At 52.4% G+C, this 27,034-nt stretch overlaps 1 protein-coding gene across 2 annotated transcripts in view; it reads right to left on the reverse strand.

Annotated features, from left to right (window-relative positions):
- C2CD2 (C2 calcium dependent domain containing 2) overlaps positions 1-26,662 on the reverse strand; it is a 58,875-nt gene extending 32,213 nt beyond the window's left edge. The window contains exons 1-3 of one of the 2 annotated variants that reach the window (XM_004466300.5): positions 26,048-26,662; positions 16,204-16,302; positions 2,990-3,109 (exon numbers count right to left, since the gene is read on the reverse strand). In XM_004466300.5, the coding sequence (XP_004466357.3) occupies positions 2,990-3,109; positions 16,204-16,302; positions 26,048-26,320 (492 nt within the window). In that variant the 5' untranslated portion in view covers positions 26,321-26,662. Of the gene's footprint in view, positions 1-2,989; positions 3,110-16,203; positions 16,303-25,410; positions 25,555-26,047 lie in introns of those variants that run through there. The other variant, XM_004466301.5, reaches the window with a different exon arrangement.
- Positions 26,663-27,034: the final 372 nt, after the last annotated feature.

A 27,034-nucleotide genomic window follows, 5' to 3' on the forward strand; every position in this document is an offset into this window, starting at 1 on the left:
GAGGAACCCAGGAAGCCTGAGCCCTTGCAGACGTCAGCAGCCATCTTGCTCCAACACGTGGAAATAGACTTTGGTGAGGGAAGTAACTTATGCTTTATGGCCTGGTATCTGTAAGCTCCTACCCCAAATAAAGACCCTTTATAAAATAAAATAAAAAAAAAAAAAAAGGAAGGCAGCCCTGCCAACCTCTTGATTTCCACCCAGTGTGACCCATGTCAGACTTCTGATCACCGGAATGTGCATTGTCTTAAGCTAAGTTTGTAGTAATTTGTCACAGCAGCCACAGAAAACCAAAACACTATCTTTTATCACTCAGCTGGGGGCTTTTCCTAAAGCAAAGATCTCAGCTCTTCACACATCTCTCTCTGCCCCCCTGTAAATAAAAGGGAAGGAAAGAAGAGCTCTGGACTCCACTACAGGATTCTCAGGAAGCTCCACTCATGTCAGAAGCAGAGTAGAGAAAGGACAATTTCCAGCTTCACCGCCATTTCCACCATCCCTTCCCTTGCCCCAATAATACCAGAGATAATGGAAAAGACTTGCTTCCCATTTCCTTCCCTTCCCCAGGTTGAGTCCCCGCCCCTAGCCAGGTGGGTGGGAGGCGCGTCCTTCCCCTGTGGCCTTTGATTTGGACCTCAGAGAAGCTGGAAGCCTCCTGCCTTCCGTGCTAGCAGCTTACCATGTCCTTAGCCGTGGCTCTGCCTGGAGAGGAAGTCCACACACTGTTTTCAAACAGTGTTAAGAGATCCAAGATACGATTGTGCTACTTATCTCTGAGCTGCTAAAAATGGCAGGAACGTTATGATAGCATAAACACAACCTCAGGAACGATATTTCCTCACTTTGTGTTTGATACTCTCTGTGGACTCATTCAGTTCTGAAACCTGAGTCGGTTGTTAGGTAAATACATCCAGGCTTTGAAGGTTATTTCCCAACCTCCTAACACAAAACACTGGGGGAGGGGAGGGAGCTTTGAACACCGAGGAATCCCCTCTAAAAGCAGCGCTACGGAAGTGGGGTAGGGGGTCTAGATTTCAGAAAGAGTACATTTAGATAGAAAATCTGGCTCGCCTCGGTTATTTAGAAGCACGCTTTTGTCATAGAAGTATATGGAATATCATCGTCCTTTACGATTGCGAATCTGGTCTGACTTGGGCTCGTCCTAAAACTCAGTGCCACAGCACAGGGACAGGGGAGGGGAAGCACAGCGCTGGCTCCACAGGGACCCCTAAAGCAGACCCAGAAATTCACAAATGGAAACACGGGCTAGCTGAGAGCGTCAGTGGACACGTTGCTTAATGTGAGAGGCGCACCAACTGCTGACAATTCAGACATTCAGAAGGTTCACCTGTGGGACCACCAAAACAATCCATGTCAGAAAAATGACGGTAATATTCATTTCTCAACTTACGAAAATAGTAAGGGGTTCTTTCAGTATTGACTTTTGCCAAAACTGAAAAAAGAGCAATGGCCCAAGCCAGCCAAGAGGCAGTTTTTCCAGGCTGTAGGAGACTTCTGAGATCTAGCACCTAAATCTGAAAGAGATCACTCTTGGGAGCTACACGGCCCCTTACCTGAGTTTATTCATCATCAACACTCCTGATTTCTTCAAATGCCTCAAAAATACCATAGCACCTATTTTTGTTAGAGGGGCACCCTCTGAATTTATTTTACATCTCTATGTTTATCTCCATGCCCGTGTGTTTGTCTCAGTTTGTCAGGGCTTTATAACAAATACCTGAAAAAACAGGAATTTACATACAGTTTCACAGTTTTAGAAGCGAGAAGTCCAAAGCATGACCAGCCATGCTTTCTCCAAAGTTGCAGCATTCTAGTGGCGGCTGGCCAGCCATTCCAACTCAATCCCGGCCTCTGTCACATGGTCACCAGCCTCCTTCTGTCTCCTCCTGACTTGTCCTCCTGCCCAGCTGTTTGACTTTTTTGAGATTCCCATTCCTTCTAAGGAACCCAGTCATATTGGATTAAGGCCCACCCAGATTCAATCTAACCGCACGTAATAGGATCTTCGGAAACCCACTTTACAAATGAGTTCACACCCACAGGACTGCCAGTTAAGACTTGAACATGTCCTGGAAGTATGCATGTGTGTGTTCAGAGAGACACATACGCAAATAGACACACACACACAGTTGAGTCTCGTCATTTGCGGTAGTGATGTTCTATAGAGTCATTGCAAATGCGGAGTGAGCAAATCCTGCGCCATTGCCTCTGGGGGAATACAGGGTTAGGCGTCTGCGAGCCTCTGGTCAAAACATCCTCATTGACTGATCCATACCTGATTCATTATTACTCACTACTATTCACCATGATTTCGTAATTCCAGTTTCTATTTAAAGACACCTTATTTAAAGCATTGTCTTTAAACATTGAGCTCACGGCCAACAGCTCTATGACTCAGGCCTGAAGCAAGCTTCTCTAACACACATGTTTTCTCTGTAAGGCACCTCCCAGCTGTCTTATCCTTAGGAACACTAGACAGCTCTTCAGCGCTACACTTGGGGTCCAAATCTCACACACATACAAAGAAGCACCGAAATATGAAAAACATGGCACCAAATGTACCGTGAAAAGGATACTTGTTTACAGCATGAGAGCTGAAACAAGAAGGCAGAGCGTGACCTTGTTCGACCTCACCTGGGAAGGTGGGCTTTGGGGCATGCAAAGTTTTCTCCTCTACACCTGTCCACAAATGACCACAAACCATGACTTTTGATGGGAGGGTTACAAATAGACTTTAGCAAGTAGGTGGATTCACAAATACAGAATCTGCCAATAACAATGAGGCTTCAGTAACACTATATACCAGAAGACATTGTTAAGACCTAATGAAGATTAGGTGCATATTGAGATTTCCTACAGACACAGGAGGAGGATTATGAAATGAATGGTGATCAAAAAAACACAGGCATCCACACCCGGGGACTCAGGGCTGCTTACCTACTGTCTTGCCGTGACTTGCAAAACATACCTGTAAATGAAATGGGGAGAGCCGCACGTCATACAGCTGGCGCCCCGGGCCCTGGGGGCAGGTGGGGTCGGTGCTGACAATGAACTGGATGGCTTCACCCACCACGGTACAAGACACCACCTGAGGGGGGCAAGGTAAAGGATAGCGCCTTAAGCAGCAGCAAGAATTCACACCACACATACCTTTATTTTGTTGAATAAAATAATCTGGACTTTGTAGGTGAACAAGGAGAAGAATTTAAAGTTTCAAACTTGGGTGAATATTCAGATTCCCATCATTTCTGTTACGCAGTACTTTGAAAACTAGAAACAGCCTTTCAAAACTTTCCTTGGTGGCCTTTTCGGGAGCTAAAAGCTACCTTGCTTAAAACTAGTTGCTCTGCTCTTTCTACACATAATGAAGAAATTTTTTCTTTAAGTATTACTTTAGTCTCTTTCTCCACACCAGCTGATCTAAAATTCCCCAGACATTTCTGCAGGCACACAGCGCCAAAGCCATTAGCCATGTTCTGTCGCTAAAGGAAGTCAACCCTTAAAAAGAAAATAAATGCTGGATATCGCAAGTAAAAATAAAAAATGGACCCCATACGTAATAAATTGTTTCTATCTAAATGTTTTTCTTAACCCATCATGGTTTTCAAAAATGCGGGGTAATTCAAATACCAGACAATTATAAAATGACACAGAATGGCAAAAATAGAATTATAGAAGGAACTAATTAAGAACCTCTTAAAATAAAGACAAGTAATTACATTAGGAATAAACCGAACCCTTTTCCTGATACGGATCCTGGAACATCTAGAGGGATGATTTTTCTAGATATCAAGCACAGAAATACCAAGCATCTGCAGTGGAATCCTCCACAGGGGCAAAGCTTCTAGAACGGGGGTCAGCCAACCTCCTCGGCAGCATGCCAAGAAAGCAGTGTCCAGTAACCGAAGGCCAGGCTTGCACGAGCCGGGAGGATGAGCGGGGGGAGAGGAAGGGCAGGCTGGGAGCTGGGTAATGGGGGAAGGGGGGTGGAGAGGCTGGGTGCGGCCAGTGGGTGTGGCCAAAGCATCGGCAGCCCAGCAGGCCAGAGGGTGCTGCTGACCCCACCACTGGCTGCCACCTGGGAGGAGGAGAAGATTCTTTAATTCTCTGGTGTGTCAGCAGAAGCTAAAGCACCAAGGGGAAGGGTGATCCTAACAACGTTGTCAGGACCCGTATTTCACAGAGTTCAGGGTAAGAACCCTGCCCTCCTTTCTCACTTCCTGGCTTTTTCCCCTTCCTTTCCAAACCCAGTTTTCCCTAAGTGCACAGCCAGCTCCACCACCCGCCTGCCCACTTTCAGCACAGGCCCACTTGCCCCCTGCCCACCTGCCCCACTGAAACAAAAAATGTGACCCGGCAGGGACCAAACCCTACTGTCCATGATTCAAAGACTAAAAGGACACAGATCGATCGACAGAAAATCTCGCCTTCTCTCCTCCCGGCACAGGTGCACGGCCCCATTTTCCCCGGTTCTTGCAGCATCGCTCTCAGAAGCTGATCCCCAAGGAGGAGCCACACAGCTCCGTCATGTTATTGCCTTTCCGGAGTTCACAGAAGGTTGGAACAAAAAAATGTTTGCATAAGAAATGTCGTCTATTCATTTTAAAAATAAATGATCTATAAACAATCTTTCCTTGAGGAACACATTTTGATGCCGGATGAATTACACACACAAATGACATGACCCTGAGAAAATTCACTGTCCTTTGTCTTAACCGCCTGGGCCTCTTACTGCTTAAAGTGAAAACAAGACAAATAACTTCGGTTATTTCTTGAAAACTTTCTCTACTAAATTAATCAGAATTTTTACCAAGAAAACTGACAGCTTAATTAATGCCTTGATTCCAACAAAAAAGGGTTGGTTCCCCTTTGTATCCAATTCTACAAAAAGCTCCCCCCCGCCACTCCATTCCTTGCTACATAAATAGCTCAAGCAGTTGGGTAAAAGAAAATAGAAAGGAAAAGAATTTTAAAAGAATTTAAAACTTCTAGAGCGCAAGACTCGAAAGCTCACAATGAAATCACTCGAGCCTTGTGAGGACAATAAAGACAGTCGCTTAATTGGACATCTGCAGGACTTAAATCTTTCCACAGGGTCCCTCAGGCTCGAAATGAAATCGGTCGTCCAGACCAATCATTTCTTAGACTCTCCTCCGTGCTCAGCTGGAAAAGGCTAATTAAAAAATCCACTTGAACCTGCCTCTGCATTTCGATGCCACCGGACAAGATGCTACCCTAGTCCTCTGAGGCCACCCAGAAGGACGAGAAGGAAGACCAAGCAAGAGCCTTTTCCGGGGCAGCTCTGCCTCTGCCGCCCCAGGAAGAATAACGCTCCGTTTGCCAGTGGACAGGATCAGAACGGGAAGGGGCTTAAAAAGAAGTAATCTTCTTTAGAGTACTAAGGCATTATCCACAAGGGGATTGGGTGCTCCCACACAGCAGCCAGGCCGTGACTGCCGGAAGGGGGGCCCGCTCTTTGAACGGCAGGCTGCAGGATTACCTGAACACAATGGGAAGGGGCCCCTCGACTCCATGCTCTTTCTAACTGCTCAAGGGTTGATATCGACCCAGAGACCAGTCAACAGGTGGAAGTCCTGCTCTCCCCACCCTCAGTGTTTCTGAGGACGCACTCTTTAAGTTTCCAGGTCAACTCCTTAGTCCCGACTCTACAGAATTTTTAAAATACAGCCTTTTTTGAAATCATAAAAACCATCTATTGCTTACAAAGTATGGAGGCGGATGATTTTAGGGTTCAGTGAGCAGCTGGATAATCAACCAGAAGCCCGTCTCTTGCCATCTTTCTGCTTGCTATGTCTAACACGCTTGCTTTGGCCCCCATGCTCGTTGCCTCATGGTCACAAAGTGGGTGCAGCAGTCTCGAGCAACGTAACCAAATGCAAAAACCAGAAGCAAGGGGGCAACAACTTCTTTCTTCCTTTTAAGGTTCTCTTTTTCTAGAAAAAACAAAATGAGAGAGCTTTTCTAGAAATCTAGTTCTGTAAGTCTCACAAGCCAGAACTGAATCGTACGCCATGCCTAGCTATAAGAGGACGGGAAAGTATTTGGCCAACAGGAACAAGATAAACATGATTGTCTTTAGCTCAGGGGTCAGCAAACTACAATCTGCAGGCCCCATCTGGGCCACGTCCTGTTTTCTTGTACGGCCTGCAGCCTGAAAACGTTTTTTATACTTTTTAAAGGGCTGGAAAAACATCAAAAGAAAAATAGTTCGTGATACACGCAAACGATATGAAATTCCAATTTCAGGGTTCACAAGTAAAGTTCTATTGGAAACTTAAATGCAGCTTTTACATCCTTATTACTTGGGTTTTAACTGTCTCCATCTCTGAGAAGTTCTGATACTGGTGCTGGATTTGTGAAAGTTAAACAGAAACAATACCTAGTATCTGTGGTGGCAACAGGATGTCCCCAGGGCCACAGTCCCAGGGCAGGACTCCTCAAAGCCAAGCCTGGTGAGCTCCCTTGCAAGTAACCATCCACAAACTCACGAAGCAGGCAGAGAGTTCCTTGATCACAGAAACCAAGGAACAGAAGCCTGGCTGGACTTTCCCGCTAAGCAGCCTTCATCTGGACAGGAGAAGGTTTCCAGAAAGAGTGGGCTAGGCATGGCGAGGTTCTCGAAAGTGGGCCCTGAGCCGAAGGAGCACTAAGTTGACAGCTGAGAGTGTGGCAGCATCATCAGGAGACAGGTACAATGAAAACCAAAAAAGTAGGTGCCAAAGGTAGCGAGCAGCAGTTCATTATAACCTGCACGGGTGGGATATACCATTCACCATCAGGTGGGATATACCGTTCACCTCCATGGGATATAACATTCAACTCTGGTGGGATATACCATTCGCCTCCATTGGGATTTATCCTTCACCTCCATGGGATATAATGGTAACCTCTGGTGGGATGTACCATTCATGTCCAGATAGGATATACCGTTCACCTCCGTGGGATCTACCATTTACCTCCAGGTGGGATATTACATTCACTTCCAGCGGAACGTACCGTTCTCCTCCAGTGGAATGTACCGTTCACCTCTGGTGGGATCTAACGCTCACCTCTGGTGGGATATACTATTCACCTCTTGTGGGATTTACCATTCACCTCCGGGTAGGATATACCATTCACCTCCATGGGATATACCGTTCACCTCCGTGGGATATACTGTTCACCTCCATGGGATATACCATTCACCTCCAGGTGGGATATTACATTCACTTCCAGTGGAATGTACCGTTCACCTCTGGTGGGATCTAACGTTCACCTCTGGTGTGGTATGTGCTCTCCTGCTCCCAGTAGGCACCTTAAACCCAAATGGCCACATGCCTATGCAAATAGGTCTTCTCTTGAAACCCTATTCCTCTGTTTAATTACAAGGGGCCAAGCAATTCCGGGTTGAGGTCCTCCAAGATGTGCTGCTGCTTGCCAACAAGAAAGTCCTCTAGTATCTTCAACCCCCCTATGCCCTGTCCATTTTCCTTCTCAATTAAGCTTCTCGTACAGCCAACTCAGCTTTTTCTTCTCTTGGAGCACTCAAGAGAACTGGAAATAATTTGATTACTTTTGTCTCCAAAAGGAACTAACAACACAGCTGAAAAATATGCATCTAAGAGGTTTATGGAATTGAACATTTTTCACTTAATCACATTACATAACACCCTTGAGGAAAGAGGTCCAAAATCAAATGGAAGGAAAGACGCTTCGTTCATAGTTCAGAATTCCTAATCAGATTTCCTTCCCAACTCTGCAATTTAGTCTCATTTCTATAAACGTTCAAGACAGCACAGATCTGAAGTGAAAGGTTATTTTTCCTCTGGAGCAGAGATTCCTCGATTTAAAAAGTAAAATCCATGAAGTTAAATATTATCAGAACATCTAAAAGTTGATTGTAGTTGCGAGATATATATATTGTATATTTGGAGATACATTCTCATAAAGTGCAATTTCAGTGGACTGAGAGGAAAAATGGTGGAAACAAGATGTTAGCGCAGGGAAGCAGATGTGGCTCAACTGATTTGAGCGTCCATCTACCATATGGAGGATCCAGGGTTCAAACCCAGGGCCTCCTGACCCGTGTGGAGCTGGCCCATGCACAGTGCTGTTGTGCACAAGGAGTGCCATGCCACGCAGGGGCATCCCCATGTAGGGGTGTTCCATGTGCAAGGAGTGCACCCCGCAAGGAGAGCCACCCCGTGTGAAAAAAGCACAGCCAGCCAAGGAGTGCTGCCGCACACACGGAGAGCTGATGCAACAAGATGACGCAACAAAAAATAAGATGCAGTTTCCTAGTTCCGCCAGATAATGCAAGTGGATGCAGAAGAACACACAGTGAGTGGAAACAGAGAGCAGACAATAGGGGGAAAGAGGAGAGAAATAAATAAAATAAATCTTAAAAAAAAAAAAAAGATGGCAGCACATCCCAAGCTGTGGGGTTTTGTAGTTGTCCAAGGCAGTGCTCTCTGAATGCCCTCCCTGGGCTCTGACAGCCCCCTCCCCATCCCTTCTTCTGTTGGGAAACTTGAAAGCAAATACTGAGGCTTGAGCGATGCTACTGGCCAGCAGGAATTGGTAGCACCCAGCACGGCTGCATGCCAGCAGTCCCTAGGTTAAAACCTGCGGGTGAATGCGCTGTTCTCGCCGGTTGAATGTGTACGTTTAAAAGACATTTCAGGTGTTTAGTGTATAGGAAATTAATTATAAAGAGAGTGAAAGAATCAAAAAGAGAAAAAAAATTTATATGAATTATTTTTTCATTGTAAGACTCAATTATTTTTTTGAAATTAAAAAACGCATTTTTTGATAGCTTCATTGAGATAGATCCTCTACTCTGATGGTCCTAATACATTGTTCAGTATTTTAGGATTGCATACATCAATTTTATATTAGGCTTTAAATTTTTTCTCTGAACTATTAGGCATAATTGCTTATAGAGTTTATCCATGGTATGACATAACATTGGGGACTTTTAGTTGGATTTTGAGTTAAAGTTCCAGAAGGGTCTTGCACACTGTAGCTTTTGGTCAAGCAACTTAATGTCTATTGCATCAGATTTTCTATGTGCAAATTGTGAACATGGCTTCTCAGTCACAGGTTTTTTTGAATTCTGGAGACCTGAATCCTGGGAAACATATTCTGTCCTCTAAGTTTACATCAGATGCTCTTATTATTTACTGTCATATCATACTAAACTTCCCAATAAAACATTTATCATAATCGAAAAAAAAAAAGACATACACAAGAGAGGTCCTCCCAGTTGAAGGCGGAAGGAAACGCGCTCCTTTCCAGGCAGGCCTGGGGGCCACCCCAACCTGTGCCCTAATCCCGGGCTCTGTGATTCAGCACACAAATCTGGGGGCCTGTAGCTCCCCCAAGCCGGAGGCAGGCCACAGCAGAGGGCTGGCTGACCCAGAAGCTTCCCGCCGCGACGCCGGTCAGACGGCTGGCCCGGGGGCAGGACGCTCACCCTCGGCTTCTCCCAATCCGGGGCAGGCAGGGCCTGCGGAGTCCTCAGCCCGCTCAGGAAAGACCCCCAGCCCGAAACCATTTCACAGCCTCGAGGCATCTCCGCATCGATCCCAGGTCGAGGGCGTCTCTGGAATTTCAGGTCACGCCAAAGTAAACAAGCACAGCCAAAAGGGCGCCCGAGCTGCCCACTCATGCCCAGAGGGGCGGCCGAGCACCTTTGAACGTTTCCCTTGCAAATAAAGGGACTCACTGGGGAGCAAGGGGAGGACAGATCCCAGAAGCGAGTAAACCTGAGAGGTAAACCCCTGACGTCGGCCTCAGCTAGCAGGCGGGCACAGCTGGACGCACACGCCCAGGGCAGCTTGGGGTTCCCCTGTGCACCTGCCCAAGTTCCGCCTGTTGCTAGGGCTTTACTTAAGCAAAGGTGGGTCCCGCCTTCCGCTCCCTCCCCACCTGTACTGTCTCTTCACGTGGTGGGGTGAGGTGGGCATGGAGAGGTACCCACCCACGCCAACTCCTAATAAAAATGCAAAACGGAGACAATGAGCTGTGCTTTTCACCTGCACGGCTAGAGCTCACCCCAGGGCTGAGGGCCCGCCTCCACCACCTGGCCACATTACTTAGCCGCTCTGTGCCTCAGTTTCCCCCTCCGCACAGGTACCCCTCACGGTACAGGGGTGCCGTGAGCACCGAATGGCCATCGCCCAGGACACGGCACAGCTGGGCCCACCTTGAGCGAAGAGGGCAGGTGGCGACGGCGGCCGGGCGCGCAGTCAGGTGTGAGGGAGGACAGCGTGGGTGGAAGGTCTCTGTTCTCTCGCATAACAGCGCAATTAAAATGACGGAGAAATAAAAAATAAACAAAAACAAAAAAGATCGTGGAGAAACTAAGGTATCCTGGGGAGACTGGAGGACGAGAGCGGCCCCCGCGGAGAAGCTGCCAGGTGAGGTCTCCGTGCCGAGGGCCACAGGAGTGACCCCGCAGAGCCAGGCCCGGGTGGGCCTCCGTGGAGCTGCGCCACCCCGGAGCCGCTTCCGCTCGGCAAGCGCAGGGCTCCCCCACCCGACAGCCCCCGCAGGAAAACGCCCGCGGGCCGTGGGGTCGCGCGGGCGGCTCTACCCGAGCTCACCCTGCCCCGCGCCACGCCGTGAACCAAGCCGTCTGCAGAGCCGACCGCGTCGGCCTCCCAGGGCCGCGGGGGGACGTCCACGCCCGCGGGCCAGGAGCAGGGCAGCCCCTTCTGCTCTCTGTGGGGTCCGCAGGGGGGGCCCAGAGGAGGCCAGAAGGTCTGGTCGGCTGGCCCTGGCGCCGACCCCGCGGACTCGAGCCTTACCCAGGATTAGCTCCGGTGCCGGCCCCGGGGCCCTCGCCAGTTAGGAAGGGGCCGCGTCACGCTGCTGGGGGAGGCGGGGGGCCGCTGTCCCCGGAGTCACGGCGCCGTGCTTCCCTCGCGCCTTGGTGGGTGGCCTTCAGCTCTTTCACGCGCTCTCTCTCCTCGGGAATTAGGCACAGCAGGAAAACGGCCTAAGCCGATGATGGCGGGTAAGTTTGGAGCCCGTGGAGGGAGACGGTTAGCTGCTCAAAAGGCACCGTGGTCAGCGTGTCGCACCCGACGAGGTCGGGAACACAAAGTCACCCAACAATATCAAGAAGCAGGCTTGGGAGCAGATGTGGCTCAAGCGGTTGAGCACCTGCCTCCCACACGGGAGTTCCCGGGTTCAGTTCCCGGTGCCTCCTAAAAACACACAAAAAAACAAACAACAAGCAAAACAAACAAAAAAAAACAACTCAGAGAGCCAATGTGGCTCGGTGGTTGAGTGCCGGCTTCCCAAATACAAGAACCTGGGTTCAATCCTCAGCCCCAAAACCTACAGAAAAGCAGGCTTTGTGCCTCATCGCCTTCATGAAAGCATGAATGTTAAGTAACGTCCCACCCAGGACACACACGCTCTCCTAACGCTGGCGCAACCCCTTGGCCAAAAGGTGCTGGAACAACGTGCCGCAGTGGCCAAGACGCTTGTCCGAGAATGGAAAAGGCCGACCCCAGTGCCAGGGTGTCCTGCTTCCACCTTTGCCCTCCACCCTGGTGGGGCATGGCCGTGACCTCCACCTGGACCCCTTCCCCAAGGGGCAGCCAGGTGAGCAGAGGACAAGCGCTCAGCGAGCTGAAGCCGCTGCTTTGCCCCTGAAGGTAACTCGGGCCACGGTGTGACGAGATGAAGAGGCATGCTCATTTCCTCCCCGGGCTGAGAGAAGATGGATGTCACGAACTACGAGGAGGAAAAACACTGAGCTGTACAAACCAGCCAACAAAGGAACTACGAGGAGCGTTGCTGTGAAACAAAACAAGGCCCTGTCCATTTGCTTGTGATGGGTAAAGGGCTACAAAGAATACAATTAACTGGGGGGCCCCTTCTAGGGGTGGGGGGAGCAGAGGAGGGGCAGGGGGAGTGCAGAGGAAGGAGAAAGGAGATTTTTAAAAAATGTGTATACAGTTCTAAGCGTTTTCAAGTTCTTCGTGAGTGTGCACTCCTGTGATTGCAGGAAATAAATACGGTTTAATCACCCCTGGAGGCGGCTGTTCTGGCAATATATACCAAGACCCTTAAAAAGGCGCATGCATCTCACCAAGGAGCTCTAGAAACAGCGAGGAAATAAACCCAGGACTGAAAATACAACAGAGATAGGGCAAAAATAGTTGATATTTATTGAGCACTTATTATCTGCTGGGAATTGTTGCAAGGGCCTCCCCTGAGATAACCTATTCCGTCCTCTCAGCCAGCTCGGAGGTGAGCATTATCGTCTCCATTCGCAGGTGGGAAAGCCAAGGCCGAGAGGGAGGGCGGGAGGGACGGCCCTAAGATTGGCCCCGCCTGAGGGAGGGGGCAAGCGGCCGAGCCCGCAAGTGGTCACTGGCACTTAACCAATAGGCACAGCTGCCGCTTAAAAGATTTGATTCTTATGATCAAGTGCATTATGCATTCGTTAATCAGATTTAGAGGCATTGTAATGGTTTGGAGGACAACAGAGTGAACACAGAGGAGTCTATGATAAACTATAGCGGGGAAAAGCCTAGAAACACACACGCAAACCCTAAGAGACAAAGTATTGGTTCATGAGGCCATGGTACCTATTTTTTTTTTAAGATTTTTATTTATTTATTTATTTATCTCTCTCCCCTTCCTGCCCACCCCCACCCCCACCCCCGCCAGTTGTCTGCTCTCCATGTCCATTTACTGTGTGTTCTCCTGTGACCAATTCTATCCTTATCAGCGGCACCGGAAATCTGTCTCTTTTTGTTGCGTCATCTTGCTCCTTCAGCTCTCTCTGTGTGCAACACCACCCTAGGCAGGCTGCACTTTTTTCACGCTGGGCGGCTCTCCTTACGGGGCGCACTCCCTGCGTGTGGGGCTCCCCTATGCGGGGGACACCCCTGCGTGGCACTCCTTGCGCGCATCAGTGCTGCACATGGGCCAGCTCCACACGGGTCAGGAGGCCCTGGCTTTGAACCTTAGACTTCCCATGTGGTAGGTGGACGCCCTAACCGTCGAGCCACATCCGCTTCCCATGGTAGCTATTTTTAATACCCTTGTGTGTCTTTCGTGTTTCCTACAGTGAACTTGAGTTGATTTTATGATAACATGGACTTTCTGTACTTGAGACGGGGCAGAGGACTCTTTTCCAAACCGCGGGGCAGCTGTGAATACAGCTCTGCCTGCTCGGCTATGCCCGGCCTTCCCAGCTCTAAAACCCTGGGCGCTTGACAGCGACTGGCAAACCCTGGGGTGGCTAAAGGAAGGGTCGGGGATGTTAGGATGGAGCTGATGGTGTGGAAAATGAAGCAGCAGGAGCTCTCTCCCCATCCCAGCTCCTCCTGCCCCCCGGGGCGGGCTCAACTCTCTTCCTTGGGGAAAAGTCAGAAAACACGACAGAGGCCGCCAGCCGGGAGGGCACTGGGCCCTACTTGCCCATAATTGAAAGGGCACCAGCAGCCGATTCCCACGCAGGGGTCCCCGGCCAGGTCAGGCCCACGGCTCCCCGAACCACAAGCCGCGGGCGCCGGACCCTCCGCTCCAGCCTCCACCGGCTGTGCCGGCCTCGGCATCCCACGTTGTTGCCATAGGCTTTATCCAGTGGCCCGACACCTTCCGGAGACTTCCGCACGCACACTCGTCACAGCGATTACACGGCATGTGCCTCCACTATCGGCAAAGGCTGGGAACAAGAGACCGCTCCCCCGCTGCCGGCAGGGTCACCCGCCACCGCCGGGGAGGCCACCTCGGGAAGCCGGGCCAAGCCGACGCGGTAACGCCCCCGACCCAGCAGCCCCACGCGGGCGCTTGTGCCCAAGGGGCCACCCAACAGGCCTGTCCACTGCAGCGCTGCTGGTACTTGTGAGGAAGAGAAGGCCACCGAATTATTCATAACAGACGACAGGTATGCATGCTCTGCTCCGTCTGCCCCACGGAGGCCGGCCCTGCGGTGATCACAGCAAACCAGCCAGAGCCACTCATGCCCAGCCGGGGAATCGCAAAATGATCACGTGGTGTAAAGAAAACCTTGTTACAGAATTACACATAAAAATGGTGAAAGTCTTAAATGTGCAAACCATCCCATAGCTGTGCCAGGAAAGACACAGAGACACTCACCTCCACCTGGGGTAAAACAGGTGTCCCCTTCCTCTGCTAAACAGCACATTTTAATTCAATAATAAAAAGTAGATGGGGAAGCGGACTTGGCCCAGTGGTTAGGGCGTCCGCCTACCATATGGGAGGTCTGCGGTTCAAACCCCGGGCCTCCTTGACCCGTGTGGAGCTGGCCCATGCGCAGTGCTGATGCGCGCAAGGAGTGCCGTGCCACGCAGGGGTGTCCCCCGCATAGGGGAGCCCCACGCACAAGGTGTGCGCCCCGTAAGGAGAGCCGCCCAGCACAAAAGAAAGTGCAGCCTGCCCAGGAATGGCGCTGCACACACAGAGAGCTGACACAGCAAGATGATGCAACAAAAAGAGACACAGATTCCCAGTGCCACTGATAAGGACAGAAGTGGTCACAGAAGAACACACAGCGAATGGACACAGAGAGCAGAAAACTGGCGGGGGCGGGAAGGGGAGAGAGATAAATAAAAAATAAATCTTTAAAAAAACACAACAACTAGATGGCCATGAGCACTCTATGGTAGCTCTGATGCACACGCTGTAGTTAAGTACAACCACCGGGCTGAGAAGGAAGACAGCAGCACCTTGCATGGGACGGTCACAGCCAAGGGTGGGAGAGGAAGTTGGGGAGGCCTGGAGCCTCCCTGGAGCTAATGCTTAGCCAATACCTTCTCTACAGACACACCCATAAGAGGTCTGAACAAAAGCATGAGTTGGTTCATTTTTTTCCCCAAAGTGGGACCACTCCCCACACCTAACTGCAATCTAGCCTGCAACCACGTGCCCGGTGTGAAGAGCGGCCAGCAGGGAGGTTCTCTTTCTCCATCCGGGCAGGTCTTTGGGTTTGAGAGTTATGCTTAATAAAACCAGTGAATAAACCAATTTTTTTAAAAACATTTTTTTTATCCTCCCTCCTTGCAGCTTTGTGTGCTGTCTGCTCTGGGTCCATTAGCTGTGTGTTCTTCTGTGTCTGTATTTATTTTTATTTTTATTTTTATATTTCCCTCCCCCCCTTGCAGCTTGCTTGCTGTCTGCTCTCTTTGTCTGTCCACTGTACACTCTTCAGCATTTTTTTGCTCGTCTCCCTTTTTTTGTTGTTGTTGTGTCACCTTGCTGAGTCGGTGCAGCGTGCGGGCGAGCCTGCCTTCACAAGGAGGCCCCGGGATGCGAACCAGAGCCTCCCATATGGTAGACGGGGGCCTGACCAATTGAGCCACAGCCGCTTCCCCAAATAAACCAGTTTTAACAATGAAATAATGGAAAAGAAATTCAGAGCCCAAGGGCAAGAAATGCATTGTAACTGAGAGAAAGTTTCTTAGGATTTGCTACAGACATTTTCCATTAAAAAAAACAAACAAAAAACTTTAATAGAACTTATGGCATTTGACCTGTCTAGTAGGTTTAGCCTGTGGACGGTTGGCAGAAGTAAAATGGACTCCAATAGCTGAGGGTCTCAAATCTCTACTGCATTGCAGACTAATATTTCACCGCTTTATTGAGGTTTAACTCGCACACCTCACAATTCACCGCTTTAAACTGTGCGGTCCACTGGCTATTAGAGTATCCACAAGGCTGGGCAACCACCACCACAATCACTTCCAGAACGTTTCATCACCCCAAAAAGAAGCCCCTTACATCAGCCTCACTCCCAGCGCCCCGAACACTCCCCTGACTCAGGCCTAGGCACCCACTAAACTACCTCCTGCCTCTGTGGATTTGCCTGTTCTGAATATTTCATATAAATGAAATCACAGAATATTTAGCCTTTTGTGTCCAGCTTCTGTCACAAACGATAATGATCCTGAGGTTCACCCAAGCTGCCACCTGCATCAGAACTTCTTTCTCTTGCAAGGCTAAATACTTTCCCATTGTGTGGCTAGGCCACATTTGACTTATCCATTCCTCAGCTGACAGACCAGACTTTTTATGTGGATATAAGGTTTCTGAATTTCCAAAAACTCTATAACAAAATACCCTTCCCCCAGTTCTAAGTGAATTCACTGCCACCTGTACAGAAGGGCCCAGCTCTGATGAGCCGCCCCAGCTCACCTTCTCCTGGGTCGATCTGGCCACACTCGAGACCTGCTGCACGGCCAGCTCCAGGGGCTGCTGCAGGGGGTCCTCCTCGAAGCAGAGGAGCAGCGGGCCCTGGAACAGAGAAGGAGGAGACATGTGACATCTGGCGCCTATTTTTAATACTTATTCGCTTGAAAACGGTGCAAATTTAGGAAAATACAATAAGACGTCCCCTAATTAAATCCGTACTTCTAAAGATCAGCCGTGCTCAAATATCAGCAAGTTCACACACCCGTGAGCCAGCTCACCAACGGGGCTGAGCAGGAGAATGCAGTTAGGAGAGAGAGATGGGAAGCTGGGCAAAACACAGCAGCCAAACCGAAGCCTGCCACGCAGGCCGCCAAAAGGGCTGCAAAGGCGTTTTGAATTATTTACAGTGTCGGGAGAGAACCACGGCCTCCGTGGGCAGGGCTGCCGCGGCCAGGCTGGGGGTGGGTGAGGCTAGCCCAGCACCTGCTCTGGCACGGCCGGCTCGAGGCAGGCCCCGGAGAGTGGAGCACCGTGGCCGCCCTCTTCTTTGGGTGGAAGTCCTCCACTCTGGCTTTGGAGAATCACCTCCTCCATTCCACTGCTACTCAAGGTGCTCCCCCGTCTTCTCTCGCACCCCACCCCCCAAGGGCTGGCCGCTCTCTCCCTGGAACTAGAGAGGACAGACAAGAGGCCTCGGCTGGAAGGGCCAGCCCGGCGGCCGAGCCCGAGCCCCCGCGCGGCAGACCCCGGGCTGCACCTGCAGGCTCTGCCTGCTCCCGCGTCCTTCCCGTGACCCTCGTGGTTTAAGTCCACCTACATCAGTGCTGGCTCTGGCAGTTAAAAATCTCCAAGCGAGAGGTGCGTGATTAAATTAACACGACTGCCAGGCAACGAGGCCATGTTTGATGACAGAACATATCAGGATGTGACAGCCAACCAGGTCGGAAGATAAACTCTACACCAACAGCAAGATCCTGGACCGAAATGCTTCTTAAACTTCATATGCAGTAGAAACATCATATTCAAATAAGTTCTGATTTGGTGGTTAGGAAAAAAAAATCAACCCACAACTGCCCACCATACCTTGTCAATTCCAAAAACTCTCCGTTGTGGAGGGAGTATTTAAGGGGAGCTAGTTCCAACAAGGAGGCATGACCAAGGGTGGGAGAACAAAAATACTGCAAAACGGTACCAAAAAACTCTTCTGGCAAGCCAAGTGTAAGCAATGATGTTATCATGTGGCTATTTCTTAAGAATCCCCAATGGTCAAGGGAAAAGTTAAAAGGCACAGAATGTTTTGATTTACATGCTTCCAACCTCACCCTGTTTCAGCAACATCTATGTCACCACCCAAAAGACCATCAGGAGAGAATTAGAGGCACTTCTTAGAAACGATGGAATTACACCTCCTGGGCTGCTCTGCTGACTTTCGCCCGCCGGGAGCTGGTTTGGGTGACAGCTCAGCAGGGGCGTGCCAGGAGCTTGGGAACGGCATTGCTCCGTGGGCCTCGGTCTGCCTGGCTGCGAGGCCAGCACCCAGCCCTGAGCCCACTGCCGGGCAGGGAACCCACCCGTGGGTGGAGACATCGCAGCAGCTCGGCACCAAGCAGGCGAGACAATGTCTCTTCTGTACCAGTTGGAAGATACAGTGTGGCATCCCTCACTGCAGGAGGCAGCCTCATCACCTTGGCTGGTACCCCGCCACAGTCCAAGCAGCAGACTGAAACCGTTTTGCTGGGAAATTTAAGGTAAGTGGTGGTCTCACAATGGAAATAAAATTAGTAAGCTAAGATAAGGACCCTGAGAAGATGTTTTTCCTTCCCTTCCGAGCCCTAATCCCTCAGTGTCGGGAGCAGCAGGTTGTAGCATGGTAGCACAAACCCACACACCTCTGGCAGTGTCCACACTGCAGGCACCAGCCGCATTCCCAGCTCTGTTTGTCTTGGGCTAAAGTAAGACATGACGCTCACATGGAAAAATGGCCAGGAAAACACTCAGAAAGGGAAACTACAAGGCAGGGAGGGGATTAGACCAGCCAGACATTAAAACATGCCCAGAACCTCCATTGCGAAAACCGCATTATTCTGGCACATGAACAAACTGACCCGTAGAAGAGAATAGAAAGTCGAATAGGTAAAATACATACGGGACTAGTACACAACAAAGGAAGCATCTCAAACTATTGGGTAAAGATGGATTTTTAAAATGATGGTAGGGGAGCGGATGTGGCTTAAGCAGTTGGGCGCCCGCCTTGCAAACAGGAGGTCCCAGGTTCAGTTCCTGGTGCCTCCTAAATAAGATAAGCAAGACAGTGAGCTGATGTGACAGGTTAGCACTGCGAGCTGATGCAATGAGATGACTCAATGAGGAGACACAACAAGAGACACAACAAGCAGGGGGTGCATGTGGCTCAAGTGATTGGGTGCCTCCCTCCCACATGGGAGGTCCCAGGTTTGGTTCCCCGTGCCTCCTAAAAGAATACGAGCAGACACAGAGAGCATACAATGAACAGACACAGAGAGCAGACAGTGAGTACACATGATGAGAGGGTAGGGGGAGAAACAAACACATACTCTGAAAAATAAAATAAAATGATGGTGGACCCACTAAGAGGCCAACTGGAAAAAGATAAAGATCCATATCTCATTCCTTACAAAAGAAAAAACACCAACTGGATCATGGATCTGAACGTAAAAAAAGTAAAATGTAAGAAATCAACCCTACTGGAAGAAAACATAAGGATTCTTTAACTTTCTAACTATGACTAAAAATCTAGAGGCAAGATAGAAGAAAAGACTGATAAATTTGATTACAAACAAAAATTTGCATGACAAAAATAAACAAATTCAAGACAACTGATTAACCAGGAGAAACTATTCACAACACACAAAGGGCTAACAACCCAACTATATAAAAAGGTTTCTTAGAAATGGAAGAGGACAAAAGACCAAGAACCAGACAGAAAAACAGGGCAATTAATGGAAAACTCACAGTAAAAGATTGGAAATGGTTCTCCAATGTATAAGAATATTTACCTCCCTCATAAGTAAAGAAATGGAGATTAAAACAACACTCACAGATACCACTCCTCACCTCGCAGACAACCAGTGCGGGTGGCTGCAGGGAAACAGGCGCGCTCACACCTCGCTGGTGGCAATGCACGTGGCACAACCCTCTGGAAGGCAACTCGGTGCTACCTAACAAAACGACACATGCTCTCACTTTTTTTTTTTAGTGTGGTACATTCATTGCATTTGGTGAATACATTTTGGAGCACTGCTACAAAACATGGATTAGAGTTTACATTGTAGTTAAACTCTCCCCCAGTCCATTCAGTGGGTTATGGCAGGATATATACTGTCCTGCATCTGTCTCTGCAGTATCATTCAGGACAACTCCAAGTCCTAAAAATGCCCCCACATCACACCTCTTCCTCCCTCTCCCTGCCCTCAGCAACTCCCATGGCCACTGTCTCCACATCAATGATACAGTTTCTTCCATTGCTAGTCACAATAGTTCTCCAGTAGAATACCAGTCAGTCAGTTCACTCTATGCTCTTACGTTTTGACCCACCCTTCCCACTTCTTGAACTCTACCGGGAAGATAGATCCCCAGTAAGAAATACACAGGCAGAATTTTATTCTTTGCAGCAATGTTCATAATCACAAAATGCTGGAAAAACATAAATGCCCATCAGCAGGAGAGTAGCTGAAGAAACTATGGCACACCCACCTAAAGAAGTACCACGGGCTGCGAAAGAAAGTGCAACAAGCTTCATGATCTGCTGTGCAGCAATTTCCTAGACATACTCTTTAAAAAAGCAGAGGGCAAAAGTGTTTCGATAGAACGTTGCCTTTGTGTAAGAAAGAAGGGACATAGGAAAACTCACACGTCCCCGGTCATGGGTGCAAAATAAATACAGGAAGGCTGGGCCAGAAAGTAAGGAGACGGGCCATCTGCATGGGTGGGTGGGGACGGGATGGAAGGACGGGAGGCTATGTGGTGGGAGGGACACGACTCTTACAGCTCAGGCTCCTAGGACCACGGTGATTACCCCCTCGCCCTTCACGAGCCTAGAAACTAAGCAGCAACTACACACAGTCACGACAGGGCCCCCCAGGTGGACTACACGGACAAGCGAACCTGGCCGTTTTCAAATGAGCCCCAGGACCACACCAAAGGGGTGGGAAAACAGAACTCTGCAAGGTGCCGTCTCGAAGGCACAGAACTGCTGTCGTCTGGTCCGTGGGTGGGTCCCTCACAGGGGTACGGGCTAGGGGGTCAGGAAAGACTTCGCGTGCATACGATTTCACAGACAGTAAGCCCAGACGGCTGCCCGCGGGGAAGGCAGTGGAACGGAAGGAGGGGGGAAGAGGAGGACTAAACAGATCCGTGGTGCTAGTGGGGATCTAAGTTACTGGTGTGAGCTCGTGGTTCGTAACGTCTATATGGATAGACAGAGACAGAAACACAGAGGCAATGATGCCCCGCAGCCCTGAAGGCAGCTCGTGTCCAAATCTTGGTTGTTAAGCTCCATTCTCCAACAAAAGGAACCGAAGCTCCTTGGAGACAGGGTTGATTCCGGGGCTAAGGCAAGGAAATACAAGATGATCCTAGAACAAGTATCTTGTGAAACAAGAAAATAAGGAAGTGCTCAAAAAGCGGGGGAGGGGAGTTAATGAAAGAACAAGAGGCAACCTCCAGGAAGCGGGTGTGGCTCAAGCAGTTGAGCACCTGCCTCCCCCAAAGGAGGTCCTGGGTTCGGTTCCCGGTGTCTCCCAAAGAAGACAAACAATGAGCAGACATCAAGCAAAAAAAAAAAAAAACCCATGAGCAGACAATGTGAAAAAACAATAAGCAGACAACAAGAAGACAGTGAGCAGACAACAAGCAAGGAGCAGATGTGGCTCAAACAATTGAGCACCCGTGTCCCACATGGGAGGCCTGGGTTTGGTTTCCAGTGTCTTCTAAAAGAAAAAAGGGGGGAAAAAAATGAGCAAACAGACGAGGGAGTCATCTGTGGGGGAGAGGGAAGAGGCAACCTCCAAAGGCACTCCCAATGGCCAAAGCTGGAAGAACTTAAGCAACAAAATAAATACCAAAAGTGATGGATTATAACCCACAGAATAAAATAAGTATCAGGCCCATCCTGACATAATCAATTAAATACACAGGTAGAGTAGAAATGGCAGCTCTTTCCTGCTGTAGGTTTCCAATTCATCAATGCAGAGGAAAAGAGAGAAAGAGAAAATCACCACTAAATAACAGGTGCAGAGGGGATCCACTGACGGATGCTAAAACCCACCGGTGAAAGTCTGAGGAGAAACAGGATTTGCGTGGTCTCAAAGTTTCTCCCCAGAAGAACTGCTAACCGTAAGGGGAAAGACAGACAGACCTTTCCAGAGGAGAAACCAGCCGAAACCAACTCACCCAAGAGACAAGGCCGACACCCCAGCGAGCAGACATGCTGCCAGCACGCTGGCAGCCACGGCCTAGCGCAAGGAACACGTTGTTCCTGTGGTATGCATAACCTCAGGCCAATCCGGAAAACACCGGACAAACCCAATCGGAAAGACACGCAGCAAAACAACGATCAATACTCTTGAGACATCAAGGTCAAGACACTCAAGGAAAACCTGGGAAACTGTTCCAGACCGCAAGGGACAAAGGAGAGACAAGAACCCCATGCCGCGTGGGATTCTGGGACACAAAGGGGAAAGCTGGTGACATTCAGATAAGGTCTTCAGTTTAATTCAAGATGAATTTCTTGGTTCCACTCTTTCTAGGAGGGTTCTCTAAGGCGTGCACATGGCGGGCGGGTGAGGGAAGAATATACAGGGACTCTGAATTATTTTCACAACTTTTCCGTACATTTCAAAGAAGTTCCAAATGACAAGTGCAGAGAGCAGCCGCGTTTCTTGGCCCTTAGCGTCTGCCAGGCATTTTGCAAAAAGCCTAGACAGTTCTCCATTGGTTCTCATCGCCTCCCTTGGCAGTGGATTCTGTTTTCCTGCTTGAACCCCAATGTATCCCATTTTGTAAACAAAGGGTCTGAGCGCAGAGAAGTGAGGCCTTGCTTGATTGCGAGCCGGGGCCTGACCCCAGGCTGTCAGCTCCAGAGGCCACCTTGGAGCCACATCAGTGAGCTGCAGGGCCCCCCAAAGGGGCGAGAGGGCTGTGCCCCCTTCCCCAGCCCCGGGCGGGCCAGCGGGAGCAGAAGTTAGCTTCAGCTGGATTGCAGCTGGCGTCCACACGACAGCGCCCACGCTTCCTTCCCCGAAGTCCTGTCTCTTTGGGATTGGGCAAAGAAAGACCTGGACGGGTGCTGGATTCCAGTTCAACCCCCAATGCCGTCAGAGGGCCGCCTTGCGTGTGATTTCTTAGAAGAGAAAACAAAGCACATTAAACAGCTTGTTCTCCCAAGGCCTGGCCGATGCCCAGGCTGGGAAGGCCTGGGTCCAGATGGGATGACCGGCCCGCCACCGTTTCTCCCCCTCCAGCCGCAGGCCTCCGACAGGGCTTGCCATTCATCCCGACGGCGGCCAGCGGCGCCGAGCCAGGCCCTGGGCCGCGCTGGGGCCGGCGGTGCCTGGGCAGGCCCGGCTCGGCCCCGGTTCATGAGGGTGCAGCGGCCACCAGGCACCCGCACGGAGGGCAGGCGCGGGCGGGGCGTCCTCACGGGGTCTCGGCATCGGGGACCTTGGAGCTGAGATCCCCAAAGTCAGGGGAGGAGAAAGGAGATCCGTGATTCAGACCAAGGAGAGACGTGAACGCCCGAGCAGCAGGAAGGAGAAGGCTTGGGGGGGCCCTGCCCGTTCCCACCACCCGACCTCAGGCCGCGGTAGTTGGTGTGGGAGTTTGCGTGTTTGTGGACACAACTCCAAGGTCCTTGCACCACGCGGAGACTCTGAAGGCTTGTTGTCGCTCCACCTGCTCTGTAAACTGCAGAAGCTCACGCACGAGTCAGCGCTATTCGTCAGTTCTAAATTCACACCGCCTCTTTTTTACAGAGACCACAACCTGTCCAACACGCTTGGTCATGCGCACAGAGGACATTCCTGTGAAGAAATCCTGGGCCAAAGGACTGAAGCAACAAGCAGCGGCAGTGACCTCCCGGAGCCGGGCTCAGCTGGCTCGGCCAGCACGCAGACAACCGAGCAAGACCCTTCCCAGCACTGGTCCACACAGGACCAGCTGAGGAGGGGCCCCCAGCGGTCCCCCGGGCTTCCAGGGTCCTGTCACGGGGCAGGGACCTTCACGGGTGCCACCGCTCATTACCACAAGCCATTTGGTAAGTGTCAGCGTGAGGGCAACACAACACATTCATTCTCAGTCTTGAGTCGCCTGGCCAGCAGCCGGGCCAGCTCTGGTCTCTTTCTGGACACCGATGGTTGGCCGACCGAGAGCTGTCCTCCTCCTGGCGTCCTCTCACTGGTCATTCACAACCCAGCAGGGGCACCCGTGGACCGTGCGAGAAGACTGTGTCCCCTCCAATCAAGGCTCCTGGCAGGTGGGGGCGGCAGGCGTCCATCCGGCCAGCGGACGCTCAGTGATGGGCTCCTCTTGTGTCACTCCAAGTCGCCTCCTTCCTACTTTACAAATACTTACAGGGAAGGGTCAGAACCTGCACTGCGCCAGTCGCTGCTCCCCACGGGGCAAAGCGCACTCTCCAAGGGTCCTGAGAATCCAGAGACAAGGGTCTATTGTTTGGGAGGCTGGAGATGACTCAGTTATTACCAGCTTCTCCCCAGTTCCCCAAGAGCAGGCCAGGCATGGCTCGCCCCCCGGCTGGGGCCAGGAGAGGGCAGGGCGAGGAGGGGGCAGGGAGCCTGCTGGTCCCTGGGCCCACAGCAGGCTGGGAGTGTCGGCCCTCACCGTGGATTAGTGGGAATCAGTGGGGGAGGGAGAGAAGCTCCTGGCGCGTGGCTGCCGGGTCGGGACATGCACAAGCACGCCCACCGGCGCCTGCTCACCCACGCCGTGGTAGCGCCGCAGTCGCGTCGTGGCCAGTGACAGCCTCGCCCAATGGGCGGGGACGCCACAAGCCAGCCGGAGGGAGCCCCGTGCCCACGTCCCTCTCCGGGCATCTCCCTCTGTGGGAGTTAAAATCCAGCCACGCCCCCGGGCACCAGGGCAGAGAGGACCCAACCAGTGCCACAGGGCCCAGCCAGCTCCACGCGAGGACGGCAGGGGACGTTGGCGCCCTAGGCTAGAACCGGGCCCGGCCGGGCCAACGCGGTGGGGAACCCGGGCGGCGCGTGCAGTTGTGGGAGCCCACCCCACCCCCACCCCCGCACACAGCCACGTGATCCTGGTGACAGGTTTCCACGAGCAACCTTCAAATATCCGCTTAGTGCTCTTCATCAAAGACAAGCGTGCAGAACTGGGGTTCCCTCTGTCCTCGCCCCGCTGCAGGCGAGGGGGTAGTAGGGGGCACCTCACTGAGGCCAGCCCATGTCCTGACCCCAGCCAGGACATGCCAGGAAATGCAGCCGCGTCACTTAAAGCCCGTGGGGTCACCACTTCTGAGCCTGCGATTCTGTCTGGGGTCCCAGCGTTGAACTGGACCTTCCAGAGCACAGACCCTCGCGTTTCACGGAGGAAAACAGGGACAGGACCTGCACCTGCTCGCACAACCTGCCGGCCGTGAACCCAGGCCAGGGCCACCAGGCGAGCGAGAGGCCAGCGACAGCAGCTTGAGGCAAAACAGCAGAGCCTGCGCATGGGCGCGAGACCACGTGGCTTCAGAGCTCCCACAGGAGACCGACTGGCTCCCCGAGCTGGACACGTCCACCTCTGGGCCACCGACCCGGGGCATAGGAAGCCGGGCGGCCAGTTTTTTCTCAAGAGTTCACAATAAGGTCTTGTGGACGGTGAATCTGTGCTAAATGAGACTCAGAGCTCTTTTTTCTCTTTTTGAAATTCACAGCCATCCAACTTCTCCAAAAATGACTCTGGCCTGTGCCTCAAGGCCAGCTATGAAGACGAGCAGAGGGCCCGCTGGGATGGACACGCAACCCTTGTCACTTCCAAAGCCACGGGTGCCCACGCGAGCAGGTGCAGGAACAGGCCGGAGGTGCCCCCAGTAATGCCCAGTTCTTAGCCTCTAGGGAATGCCTACAAATAGTGGACGCCGGGGACCTGTCACCACATAAGATGTCTTAAGAGTAAACATAAATGACCAGGTAATTAAGGATGAAAGAAACCTACCAGCGGCGTGGAGGCTAGAGCCCCTGAGCTCTCAACAGGGCTCAGAGACGCCACCCCCAAGCTGGGCGATCTCGAGCCGGTTACTTCACCTTTCCAGGCCTCAGTTTCTCCATCTGTAAAGCGGTGACAACCCCTACATCCCATGAGCCACGAGGGTGAGGATTCAGAAACGGCACAGGAAGCGAGAGGACCAAACAGGAGGCCCAGGCTGGGGCAGCCCCGACACACCGCCACCCTTTTCCACGCCAAAGATCGCCAGCCTTTTGGAAATGAAGCTCTTGGGGAAGACCCATTCTCTAGAGTTATCAGGCAGAGTCGTACAGCAGGTGCACAATTGGTAAGGGCCCGCCTGGGCGACCCCGGCGGAAGGCACCCCTCTAACAAGCCCCTCCCCTGCAAGCTTCTAAGCTCCGGCTGGAGCCAGAGCCTGGGCCACCTGGAGGATTGGTGAATAAAGTCTAATCATTTATTCTAATAAATTCTAATAACACATTCCTCTGTCTAGAGGCCCATCAAGGCCCTGGCTCGCCTGGGTTTCTCCCCTAACCTCCAAGGATGCCCTGTCCAGGTGAGGCTCCCTCAGGCTCAGCCAAGGGCTGGTGGGCGCCCCGGGTACCCCGCTCTCAGGGTCACTCACCCCTCTCCTCCTGGCCTCCTCGTTCAGGGCGGCCACCCAGGCCGCCTGCCACTGGCTCCTCCAGCAGTTCAGCGTCAGGATCCAGCTCAGCAAAGCGTCCGGCTGCGGCCGCTGCCGGTCTCCAGGCTCGGCCACCCGCCGCCGGGCCCGGGGAAGCGCCCTGGCCAGCGCCCACTGCGCCAGGTACCGGCCCACCGTGCCGAGGGCCGCGACGAAGAGCGACACCAAGACGAGCCACTGGACCCCGCCGAGCCACGAGCCGAGCCAGGACATGGCGGTGGCGCATACCCGGCCCGCCTCGCCCCAACTTCCCCGAGCCGCCGGGCTCCGGGGCGCAGAGCCCGCGGGCAGCGAGTCAGGACATCAGCTCGCGGCGGGGCGGGGCGGGGGCGGGGCGCGGCGGGCCGGGCCGAGCGGGGCGCCGACGAGCCCGAGCCCCTGGAGAACGGGGACCCGCCGGCAGCCCCCGCGCCGGGGCTCGCGATCGCGCGTCTGGCAAGTTCCTGAGGCCGCGGCGCCCTTGCTGGCCGCTTTCCCCTCTTCCTCCTCCTCCTCCTCCCCGGCGCGCCGCCCCAGACGTCCGGCCCGCGGCCCAGCAGCTGCGGGAGCAGGCTCGGGCCGCGGGGCGGGGCGGGCGGCGGGGGAGGGGACGGGGGCGGAGCCGGGGAGGGGGCGGGGCAGGGCGGGGCGGCTCCCGGGAGGGGGGGGGCGGCTCCCGGGGAGGGGGGGGCGGCTCCCGGGGAGGGGGGAGGTGGCTCCCGGGAGGGGGGGCGGCTCCCGGGGAGGGGGGAGGTGGCTCCCGATAGGGGGGGACGGCTCTCGGGGAGGGGGGAGGTGGCTCCCGGTAGGGGGGACGGCTCTCGGGGAGGGGGGGTGTGGCTCCCGGGGAGGTGGGGCACCGGGGTCCCGCTGCGTCCTCCGGTGCCCCGGCTCCGCTCTCCCCCGTTTAAATGCCCGCGGCCGACCCCCGGGTCCCCGGTCCGCCCG

Source organism: Dasypus novemcinctus, chromosome 4, assembly GCF_030445035.2.
Source record: "Dasypus novemcinctus isolate mDasNov1 chromosome 4, mDasNov1.1.hap2, whole genome shotgun sequence".
NCBI lineage: Eukaryota > Metazoa > Chordata > Mammalia > Cingulata > Dasypodidae > Dasypus > Dasypus novemcinctus.